The sequence below is a fragment of the Capricornis sumatraensis genome, chromosome 2 (assembly GCF_032405125.1).
Source record: "Capricornis sumatraensis isolate serow.1 chromosome 2, serow.2, whole genome shotgun sequence".
NCBI classification, from domain to species: Eukaryota; Metazoa; Chordata; class Mammalia; order Artiodactyla; family Bovidae; genus Capricornis; species Capricornis sumatraensis.
The window spans coordinates 166,989,805-167,001,738 of record NC_091070.1 but is presented as its reverse complement, the minus strand read 5'-3'; the positions used below and the strand labels follow the sequence as shown (position 1 = coordinate 167,001,738).

At 43.1% G+C, this 11,934-nt stretch overlaps 1 protein-coding gene across 1 annotated transcript in view; it reads left to right on the top strand.

Annotated features, from left to right (window-relative positions):
• The first annotated feature begins 4,108 nt into the window (after positions 1-4,108).
• Positions 4,109-11,934, top strand: part of GIPC2 (GIPC PDZ domain containing family member 2) — a 95,669-nt gene continuing 87,843 nt past the window's right edge. The window contains exon 1 of the mRNA XM_068966298.1: positions 4,109-4,348. Coding sequence (XP_068822399.1) covers positions 4,109-4,348 — 240 coding nt within the window. The remainder of the gene's footprint in view (positions 4,349-11,934) is intronic.

Here is an 11,934-nt window from a genome sequence, read left to right as displayed (position 1 = left end):
AGGTAAACTCTTTAGGAGTAATTATGTTTTAGGCATATCTACTTAAAAATAGCTTCTTCAGATTTTGGAAACTTAAAATTTTAAAGTTTTACTAAATTAAGTTAAATGATGAAAGTTTATTGACTAGGTCATTCTCAAATAAAATAAGATACTGAAACATTAATTACTGAACACTGGGTTTCTTTTACAGAGAAACTAAAGATATTTAGGACTATTAATAAATATGTTTGGTGCAACACTGGGACATTTTCTATAAGAAAGCACATGTTTTTAAACATTATGAATAATATTTAAAATTTTGCCCATGTATAGAATGATGATATAAAAGTTCCTAAGTGCTTACTTCTTAGTTTTCACTAGAAATTGATTTTCAAGAGTTGAGAATTCTAATTAAAATATGTATTAAAGCTACTAGAAATAATAAGGGAAACATTTCAGTATGCAAGAAAAGTAGAAGTTGTATTTTCAGTAAAAGATATAAGGAGTGAAAATGTGTTTTGTTAAGGGGAAAGAAGGGGCTTCCCAGTTGGCTCAGTGGTAAAGAATGCCAATGCAGGAGACATGGGTTTGATCCCTGGGTTGGGAAGATCCCCTGGAGAAGGAATGGCAACCCACTCCAGTATTCTTTCCTGGAAAATCCCATGGATAGAGGAGTCTGGCAGGCTACAGTCCATCAGGTCGCAAAGAATCAGACAGGACTTAATGACTACAACAAAAAACAATCCTTATAAGCAGAATTGAAACATTTGTCTTTTCTCTCTACCTGATCCCTCCAGAAATTGGAAACTTTTAGGTTCCCAGCAGCCTTATCAGGTGAATAACGAAGGACACCTCCTGACAAGTGCAGGAATTTCAAGATATCTTAGAGATTTCAAGAAGAGAGGAGTTCATACCGATTTGTAGATATCACAACTAGAATTGAGTTATTAGCCACTGCAGCTGCTGACCTTTAACACACCCTGAAAGGAGGTCAGGATACAGATTAAGAGCAAGACTTTGAGAACACTGGTAGAACAAAGCTTCAGATAGTCAAATATTTTGAGAGGAAATTTTTTAATAAACCTGGGTTCTTGCATCCTCCCACACTTAGAAAAGCACTAAAACCATTAATGAAGGTTCCACATGACTAGCAGCAACCTTCTACTGAGATGTGTGCTTGCTTGCATGTACCTACCCCCTTTGCCACAATCACATACACACTGACCTCCCCCCTTATCTGAGCAGTTCTTCAGGCTATCTAAGAGGCTGTCTCTTGGGCTATGTTGTTGTTCAGTCACTAACTCACGTCTGACTCTTTGTGACCCCATGGATTGCAGCACACCAGGCTCCTCTGTCTTCCATTATCTCCCAGAGTTTGCTCAAATTCATATCCATTGAGTCAGTGATGCTATCTACCTACCTCATTCTCTGCTGCCCTATTCTCCTTTTGCCTTTAACTTTTCCTAGCACCGGGGTCTTTTCCAGTGAGTCAACTCTTCGCATCAGGTTACCAAAGTACTGGAGTTTCAGCTTCAGCATAAGCTCTTCCAAGGAGGATTCAGGGTTGATTTCCCTTAGGATTGGCTGGTCTGACCTCCTTGCAGTCCGAGGGACTCTCAAGAGTCTTCTCCACTGTTCGAAGGCATCAGATCTTCAGCACTCAGTCTTCTTCATGGTTCAGCTTTCACACTGCGCACACTGGGCTGTCGTTGTTGCTCAGTCACTAAGTCGTGTCTGACATTTTGTCTCCGCATGAACTGCAGCATGACAGGCTTCCCTGTCCTTCACTATCCTCCGGAGTTTACTCAAACCCTTGTCCATTGAATTGATGATGCCATCCAACCATCTCATCCTCTGTCACCTGTTTCTCTTCTTGCCCTCAAACTTCCCTGGATCAGGGTCTTTTACAATGAGTCAGCCACATCAGGGTATCGAAAAGTATTGAAGTGGCCAAAGTATTGAAGTTTCAGTTTCAGCATCAGTCCTTGCAATGAATACTCAGGGCTGATTTCCTTTAGGATTAACTGGTTAGAATCTTCTCCAGGACCACACTTTGAAAGCATCAATTCTTCAGTGCTCTTCAGTCCTTAGCAAATCTCCAAATAAAACAGAAACTCAGAACTCCCATATTGTACATTTTTATTTCAGTAGACAGAATCCACAACAGAGGCATGATTTAAGAATAAAGGTGGTCAATGCAGTCAGATAAAGTTGAAGTAAGATAAAGACCAAAAAGTGTTCATCGTATCTGATGACTAAATGCTGACCGTAGTAAGAGCAATTTCAGTGACATGTAGGGGTAAAGCCTGATCACAGAGAGTCTAAGAGTACAGAGGAATTGAGGAAATGCAGCTCATAATTTAAGGCTGTTTTGCTTGGTTGTGAAAATGTAGAGGTGACTGCAGGGGTGGAGGTGTGGAGGACTTGAAAACAATGTAAAATATTTGGGCTTTTGACCATCAGTGGGTGGCACCAAGTGGGGAGGGGAAAGACAAGAGTCAGCTGGTAGCTTAAGCATAGAGACCCTTGAGGAATGAAGAGATCAGAACAAGGGTCAAGAAAAAAGAAGAGATTTCTTCAGAGTTTGGAGAAAGGAGGTGAGTGGAGTTACAGACAAGGGGTTGGGAATTGAGGAAGTTCAGGAGTCACATTGAATGGCCTCAGTTTCCTCTGTAGAATGAGACAGGGGTGTCTGCAGAGACCAAGGAGGGCAGAGGTGGAGAAATCACTTAGGTAGAGTGCTGAACGATTGGGAGAGAAAGGTACCCGGGAAAAAGTAACAAGGATTACTGAGAGTTGTTGAGGGCTCAGCTGAGGGTATGTGACTATGAATCTAATGTGGTACTAATCTCAAAACTTTTCCTTCCAATTCTGCCTTGCAGGGTATATCCTGCTGCTGCTGCTAAGTCGCATCAGTCATGTCCAACTCTGTGCGACCCCATAGACAGCAGCCCACCAGGCTCCCCTGTCCCTGGGATTCTCCAGGCAAGAACGCTGGAGTGGGTTGTCATTTCCTTCTCCAATGCATGAAAGTGAAAAGTGAAAGTGAAGTCGCTCAGTCGTGTCCGACTCTTAGCGACCTCGTGAACTGCAGCCTACCAGGCTCTTCCGTCGATGGGATTTTCCAGGCAAGAGTACTAGAGTGGGTTGCCATTGCCTCCTCTAATGGTACAGAGAAAAAAGATGGAGATTGTCTTCCACTTAAATTCTTATCCTCTGTGTACAGACATGAAAGCATGTGGCCTGGCCGCAAACATGCGAGCACCTACCACACGTTTATGACTGTCACCAGAAGGGCCATTATGTTCGTATCCTAAGATGTGGTGCTCTGCAGAATCAGCATCCTAAGGCTTTTATAGAAATTGAGCCAACTCTTTTTATTTTTTAAAGAGGGATAAGAAGCTAGGAGATGAGATGAGGCAGTGGGCTATCAACTGAAGAACATGCACAACCTAAAAGTTTTGAGTTAACTTTTACTTGAGGGCCTTACTCTAGCTGAGGAGACAGCCTCTCAGATAGCTCTGAGAGACTGCTGAGAAGAGGTAAGGAGGAGCCAGGATATATGAGTGTTTCTGTTGGATAAAAACATGTACTGGTATATCAAAAGATTACTGCTAATCACAAAGACCACATTTCAAGTTAACGACTGTAGAATTTTCCTCTGTAAGGGAAGATGAAAGAGTCTGGGTTCACTGAAATTATTCCTTAAGATATGCATCTTAACTATCTAGGGACACTCTCCAAAGCACAGAATGCTTCCTTGTTTTCGACACGACATCCTGAATTCCCCTCAGGGCACGGGGTAGGGGTAGGGTCAGCAGCAGAGGCTGATAGCTTGATCTTTGTAGAACTGGAAAGGCAGGCAACATTCCCTATCCTGAGGTCCAACTTTTCTTCTCGCAGATCCCTCCAGAGAGCTGGTGGCCGCTTCGCCTGCAGGTGCAGCTCCTCCCAGTGGAGGAGGGGCCCCTGACCAGACCGGCCCGGCCGAAGGGCCTCTGCTATTGGCTCAGCCCAGGTTGCACCTGCCTCGAGCGGGCGGGCCGCTGGGCACAAAGTCCAGGGGGCCGGCCAAGGAGGCAGCAGCCCGCTGGCAGCGCAGGTAGGCCGCCGCCCTCGGCCAGGCAAGATGCCCCTGGGGCTGCGGAGAAAAAAGAAATTCAACACCAAGGAGACCTCCCGACTGGTGGAGGGCGAGCATACGGATGCGGCTGTCCGCAGTGTGCCCAGCCCTCCGGCGCCCGCTCGCAGGCTGGTTTTCCACACGCAGCTGGCCCACGGAAGCGCCACGGGCAGAGTGGAGAATTTCTCCAGTATCCAGGAGCTCTATGCCAAGATCGCGGGCGTGTTTGAGATCCCTCCGTCCGAGGTAAGCGCCGCGCGCTGAAGCTCAGCATCTACCACCCCTACTGCGCAGGCTAAAATTGGCTCCGGCTGCGCTTCCCCGATTCCGAGGTCGGAAAAGGGATGGGAGTCCCTCGTGAGTGCCGCAGGGGGAGCGAGAGGGTTTTACTGGGAAGGGAAAACAGCAGTCCCAGGACCGGAGACAGTCACGTTCTCCAGGCTCAATCTGGCTTCTGGGAAACCCGGGACGACCTTTCTTCCTCATGCAAATGAATAGGCTCTAGTAGCCCCAGATTCAGCAGCTTCAGCGGCTCTCCAGCGTTGAGATCTGGTTGGTAAATTAACACCCTTCACTTTATCTGGACCTTGCCCTCCTGCTTCCTCGGCGGGCTGAGATGGCCACGCTGAGGATCTCCAGGATTGAGGGGCTAGGTGATGCCAAACTAGGTGATGCCTTCCAGGTGATGCCAAACTGAGCCCCAATTTGTCCGTCATATGTCATGTCCAGCACCAACACTTTGGTGTTTCCAAGAAGATTATTATTCCAAGGGTGGAAAACTAAGAAAGTTATACTGAACTGCATGGGACCAGTTGACAGAAATTTCAGAGGGGTGAGCTTTACATTTGACACCGTATCCTTGAAAGGGGACTGAAATTTGCCTTAATTAGATTGATGGCATGTGTGCCAGGAACTGGAGTTTGTTATAGCTAGTTTCAGGAGACATTTATGTGACTTTTTATACTTAAGCTAACTGCAAATGCAGGTGTGAGAAGTTAGTCCAAGAAAGTATTTTGTCCACATTTCAAGGAGAAGTACAAGGTCTTGAAGCCCTGAAGGCTTCCCTCATTGCTTAGGGAGGAGATCCTGGTTCATCCCTGGGTGGCAAAGATCCCCTGGAGAAGGGAATGGTTACTCACTCCAGTATTCTTGCCTGGAAAATTCCATGGACAGAGGAGCCTGACGGACTACGGTCCTTGGGGTCGCAAAGAGTTAGACACGAACTGAGCAACTAACATTTTGTTGCCCTGAATTCTTGGGAGCACATAGAACTGTCTTGGGCTGTCTATCCTTTAATGTTGTTTATCAGATTGGCTCAAGTGAAATCGAGGTAAAGACAAAATTCCAAGATGAGATGAAAGAGAGATTGAAGCTAACCTTTCAGGGTTCCCAGGCACTGAGGAACAAGCAAATCACAAGCCCATTCTGTGATGTTTCAGTTCACAAAGTACTCTTGCAGGAGTAATGTTCTTTGATTTTCTCTAGGAGAGGTAGGTCATTTGGATAGTTAAGTACAGGATTTGGAGACTGATAAACCAGGCTGTGGATCCAGGTTCTACCAGTTACTAGCTGGGTGGCTTTGAACAAATTTAATTTCTCTCAATTTCAGCCATTTGTAAAATAGAGGTAAGAGCCTCTACCTTGAAGGGTTATTGTGAAGACTGGAGCGCATAGATAAACATCAGATTGCGTTGGAATATGGTCAGTGCTTTATATATAGTAACTATTAATAATATCATTAATACTTAACAATTAAATGAGGGGGCTGAGGTAAAATGTGACTGGCCTTTGGCCATGGTCACATAACTAATAACAAAAAGGCTGGGCCATTTAAACTTGGAACTTCTGGTTTCTAAGCTAAGTGAGCCTGTTAGCATTCTTAATTGACAACTTTAAACTTCTCTCCTGTAACTAGGGACTCCAGATTTATTTACTTTGCATTAAGTCTTCATCATCATAATGTGTTACTATTTTGAGCTCAAGATGCATGACTTTACTCAATCCACTTAATACCTGAGACGTATTATTATTAGCTCAGCTTCGTAGATAGAAAACTTATGCTTTGAGGTTTAGAAAATTTTCAAAATTTGTTTTTTTGGCTGCCCTTCAAGGCATGTAGGATCTTAGTTTCCTGACCAGGGATTGAACCCATACCTCCTGCAGCAGAAACGTGAAATCAACTACTGGACCTCCAGGGAAGTCTCTAAAATCAGGGTTTTTCCTGGCTCCAAATTCCATGAGGTTATATTGCTTCCCATGTTTTCCAGAGTGTCTCAGTAATAGCTTGACAACCATGTTCAGCATTTTTGGTTTCCAATGCGCTGACTTGCATTAGAATTTCAAGACAAACAGTGGATATTTTGATGTGTTTTATCAAAGTTCATAAATTTTTGTAACCCTAGGCATATATCTTAGTATGTTGTTGTTTTGTCATTAAGTTGTGTCTGACTCTTTGTGACCCCATGGGCTGTAGCTTGCTAGGCTCCTCTGTCCATGGGATTTCCCAGGCAAGAATACTGGAGTGGGTTGCCATTTCCTTTTCCAGAGGACCTTCCTGACACAGGGATCGAATCTGGGTCTCCTGCCTTGCATCTGAGCTACCAGGGAAGCCCCATATGTTAGTATGTTTATGTATATAAACAACGTTAATGCAGGTTTTCCATTTGGATTAAAAAGAGTTAAGTATATTCAGGATAAACTATATGCATCATCATAGTATATGTCAAAGTATTTTGATAGTTACTTTTAAAAATAATTAATTTTTGTCTGTGCTGGGTCTTCATTGCTGCACGACTTTCTCTGGTTGTGGTGCATGGGCTTCTCATTCTGGTGGCTTCTCTTGTTGCAGGGCATGGGCTCAAGCTATGGGCTTCAGTAGTTGCAGTGCATGGGCTCAATAATTGCAGCACATAAGTTTAGTTGCCCTGTGGCATGTGGGATCTTTTTGGAACAGGGATGGAATTCATGTCTCCTGCATTGGCAGGTGAATTCTTAACCACTGGACCATCAGGAAAGTCCTCAATAGTTACTTTTGAAACAAGTAATTTATTACAATAAAATGCACACCAGCGAGATCCATTTGTTATCCCATCCTCCCAGCAAGAGGAATAGTGGTATAAGCTTGAGATGTCAGTGGGGAGGAAAACCTCCCAAAGAATTTCTCCCTTTTATATGATTATCTCAGAAGTCCTGCCTTTTCTCTATGGCTCTAAGGATACAAATGGCACTGTCTGAAGATCTGTACTTTCTCTCCTAAGGAAGAAAGGGAAGGCTTTGGCCTGACCTGATGGCAGGTGTAGCAGATCCAGGCGGATTTATTGGGAGTCTATAATGTGCTCCAGCTGTGCCAGGCATGTAAGTCTACATGGTGGTCATCCCATCCTTGCCATCGCACTGAGGCAAGATTATTTTCATTTTGCCATTGAGCTAAGTGAGGCTCTGAGAAGCCAAGCAGCTTGCCTAGAGTCACGGGACTGACATGGGGGTGGAGTTGGGATTCGAAATGTTTCCTGGTTCCAAGTTCACTACATAGCAGCCATGGGATTCTCAGTAACTTCATTTGAATTCCAAATACAAACCAGCAAAACTTCTTTTTTAAACAAATGATCTTTTCAAGTAAAGCCTCAGACTCAACCACAAAAATACTTACTGCCTCAGAAAGAGGCTGTTGTGAATCTGATAATTATGGATTTCACCTATTTCCTGGTTCCTGAAGGAGGAAGCTAACGAAAGCTATGGGCTGCTTGCAGGGTGCAGTCTGTAATCATTACCTTGAAACAGATGGCCAATTATGCAAAAAAAATCTTACAGCTGATATCATTTTGCTAAACAGCTAAATGAGCAATTCAGTAAAGAGAAAAAAGAAAATCTCATCTAAAAGAACAGTTAACTCATAAATACAGGGACACTTACAAAAAGTTTAACACCATCTTTTAAAATATTCAGGATTCATTTGAGTTGGTCACTACACTCTTGAGCTGTGGTCATAAAACGTGTTGAAAGGCATTTTGATTATCTGAACCACTAATTGTTTGAGAAGCAGTTTGTGTCTTGATGTGTTTTCTTAATTCTCTATTATGTGGAAAGATTGTAGGAAAAGAGTGAATTTGAAAGCTATTAAGAAATAAATTTTGTCAAATACTTTACATATCCAGAAACTGAAACCTCTAAAGATTTCTGAAATGATTAACTTTGATTTAGTTATATTAGTTTGTATGTGATGTATAATACTAAGTAATTTGTTGATTGAATGGGTCAAGCAAATACAGCCCCTTGTCTCTCAATACTTAAAGCAGTCAAATACAACAATGTACTTGGGAAGCAGAAAAGGCAAAAATTGTGATTTTTTAATTTCAAGCTGTATATTCAATATGCAATCATGCTATTTGTCTTAAAAAATGAAAAACTTTTTCTTGTCACCTGCTCCCATCCCTCACACTATTACCCCATTTCTCCTTAATAACAAAACTCAAAAGTTGCTATCTCCAGTGAGATAACATTTCTTATCTCATTTCTGTGTTCAAGACTGATAGCTCCTCATCTTACTTAGAGCAAAAGTCAACATCCAATGATGGTTACAGGCCCTGGGGCCACTCTGTCATCATTGCTCTTTATGCTCCAGCCAGTATGGCCTCCTGGCTAGTCCTTGAACTCTAGAGCCTTAGGGCTTTTCCCTCTTTCCCAGAATCTAGCCCTCCTTAGCAGAATGCTCTTCTGTTTTTGTTTTCTTGGCCAGATACCACCCAGTTTGAGGGATCCTAGTTCCTTGACCAGGATCAAACCTGCACCCTCAGCAGTGAAAGCTCAGAGTCCTAACCAGTGGACCACCAGAGAATTCCCAGAATGCTCTTACTTAAGTTGGCTCTAACATCGCCTTCTCACTGAGACTGGTACTGATCGTTTCATTTAAAATTACAGCGCCCCTAAAAAAAAAGGGACCAAAACTCCTAAATTATAGCACCTCCTGTTCCCTTCAGCACTTAATTTCCTCCGTTGATACTAACATCCTATGTATATTTAACTTGTCTTTTTCCTTTCCCATATACTAGAGTATAAGCTCCACAAAGAATTTTGTCTATTTTGTTTTCTGATACAGCCCACAAGGGCCTAGAATTGTACCTGAAATATAGTTGGAGTTCAAAATATGTTGAATAAAAGATTCTTCATGAAAATATGGTATTTAAAATCCTGAATCTTTAGCATAAAGCTTTAGTGCTGATTACAATACTGGTATCTTATGTATGTGTTAATTTTTTTTTTTAATACTATAGTGTGAGGAAAGAAACTAGCCTTTGAGGGGGTTAGGCATGAGGAGCATCACTCGTATCTTGATTAGGTAGTAGTAAGAGGGTGAAATACGAAGACTGAGTTAAGTCGCTCTGTTGTGTCCGACTCTTCGCGACCCCGTGGACTGTAGCCCACCAGGATCCTCCATCCATAGGATTCTTGAGGCAAGAATACTGAAGTGGGTTGCCATTTCCTTCTCCAGAGGATCTTCCTGACCCAGGAATCGAACCCAGGTCTCCCGCATTAGAGGCAGACGCTTTAACCTCTGAGCCACCAGGGAAGCCTAAAGGTGAAATATAAAGACTGAGAAGCTAAGTAAAAATGACTTGGATCCAATGTTTACATGTCCACAAATTCCAGAAATTGCAAAGCTGGAATCTGTTTGTAAGTAGAATGCTTGCTAAGTAAGTTACAGTGTATGGGGTGCTGTCTTGTGAAACCTTCCAGAAACTGAAACTGCTTGCTTTTCTCAACTTGCTGATGCCAGCCCTGAGCCCTTATGGAAGTCAATATTCTGTCATCGTGGCACTTTCTGGAGACTGTGAACAGTGATGCAAACTTGATCATTTCCCAGCAATGCAGATAACTGGCAAGTCGAACAGTGTCTTTTTGGTTCCCATATGAGAAATCTAGGAAGATAGAACAAAATGGGGCTTATTGACTTGTATACTGCTCTCCTGGGAAAAACAGTAAAAACACAGGTAAATGAAGGAATTGGGAGTTTGGTGTGCACTTTATCATTGAGATCTGAGGATTATGAAGCAATCCCAACAACACTGAGCAGAAAGAGTGTGAGAAAGAGAAAGTCAGCTCCTGACATCTGGGAGCTGACCTGACACTCGCAGGCAGGTCGTGATGGTTTCATGTTGGACATGATAATTTCACAGAACATCAGGATCAGAAGGGTGACTGTGATGGGTCAGACAGAAATAAGACTACTCTGTAATCATGTCTGAACAGAGACAAAAATGCAAACATTGTCCATACCACAAAAATAGTCAGACATCCCCTTGCCTTGACTAGTATAATTGACTGAAGCTGCTTTTACCAACCACAGCTTTACTTTTGACAGCCTTTCCCACCTTGTGTGGCTGGATGGCATCACGGACTCGATGGACGTGAGTCTGAGTGAACTCCGGGAGATGGTGATGGACAGGGAGGCCTGGCATGCTGCGATTCATGGGGTCGCAAAGAGTCGGACACGACTAAGCGACTGAACTGAACTGAACTGAGTATGTTTACTAGGATATTGAGTCATAGATTTGGCCCTACTTCCTGACAGCAAGTCCAAGCTGCCCTAACATCACCTGACACAGGCCCAAATCTTTTCTAATACCCTCCTACTCAGACTCTCCCCACAGTTCTCCATGGTGTGCTGTCTCCTTTGTGGCAAGGGACAGTAAACTAGAAATGAGAATTCCTGGTGGCTTTTGACTGGAAGGCATTGACAGTGGCCTATTACAATGCAGATTCTAAAGGGGCACCCTGAATATGATTTCCCTGATTCCACCCATCCTTTATTTTTTTCTTTTGAAAGTTTTTTGGTCATGCCACACAGTGTGTAGGACCTTAGTCCCCAGACCAGGGATCGAACCCTTGCCCCTGCACTGGAAGTGGGGGTCTTAACCACTGGACTGCCAGGAACTGTCCCACTCCCATCCTCTATTTTAATATTGATCCTCTGATCATACCAGTCTCAAAAAACTACAGGGCTCCCAGTTACTGTCTTATTCCTTTCAGGCTGCTATAAAAAAGTAACACCAACTGGGTAGCTTATAAAAAACAAAAGCTTATTACTCACGCTTCTGGAGGATGGGAATCAGGTGCCGGTGTAGTCACCTCTGCAGGCTCAGTTTCCTAGTTCATCCCCAGCACCTCATTTCTGTGTCCTCACTTGGTGAAAAGGGCTAAGGATCTCTCTGGAGCCTCTGTCATCAGGCACTAATCCCATTTATGAGAGAGCTCCACCCTCACAATTTGAGCAACACCCAAAAACCCCACCTATTGACACTAGGATTTCAATGTTTGAATTTTAGGGGAGGGAAGATAAACATTCAGACCAGGGCACTTACAAATAACCCCCGCCAGCCAAATGTTTTCTAGTCTGGCCTGCCTGTCTAGAGTCCTGCCTTGTGCGTTCTTAAGTCTCATGCCCTAACAACCTTTTTAGTCCAGAATGTTTAACTGTTTAAGTCCTCTGTGCCTTTTCTCTTGATGTTCTCACTTTTTTGTTCTGATAGCTCTTACTCACCTCTCGAGTCTCAACTGTCACCTCCTTGAAGAAGCCTTCTTGTTGAATCTGTCAACCTAGCCATGTTTAATACCCACAACTGCATCTTTTAACATAGCATTAGCACATTGAATTTAGTTACTTTCCTATCTCTTACTGAGGGCTGGGAGGATTTTTTTTTTTCTTAAAATCTCATTTTCAGCGTTGCTAGATGGCTTAGATGCTCCATTAAAGTTTAATAAATAAAAGTAGATGATGGAAGACATATGTATATGTCAAACAGATTCATTTTGCTGTACACCTGAAACTAACACAA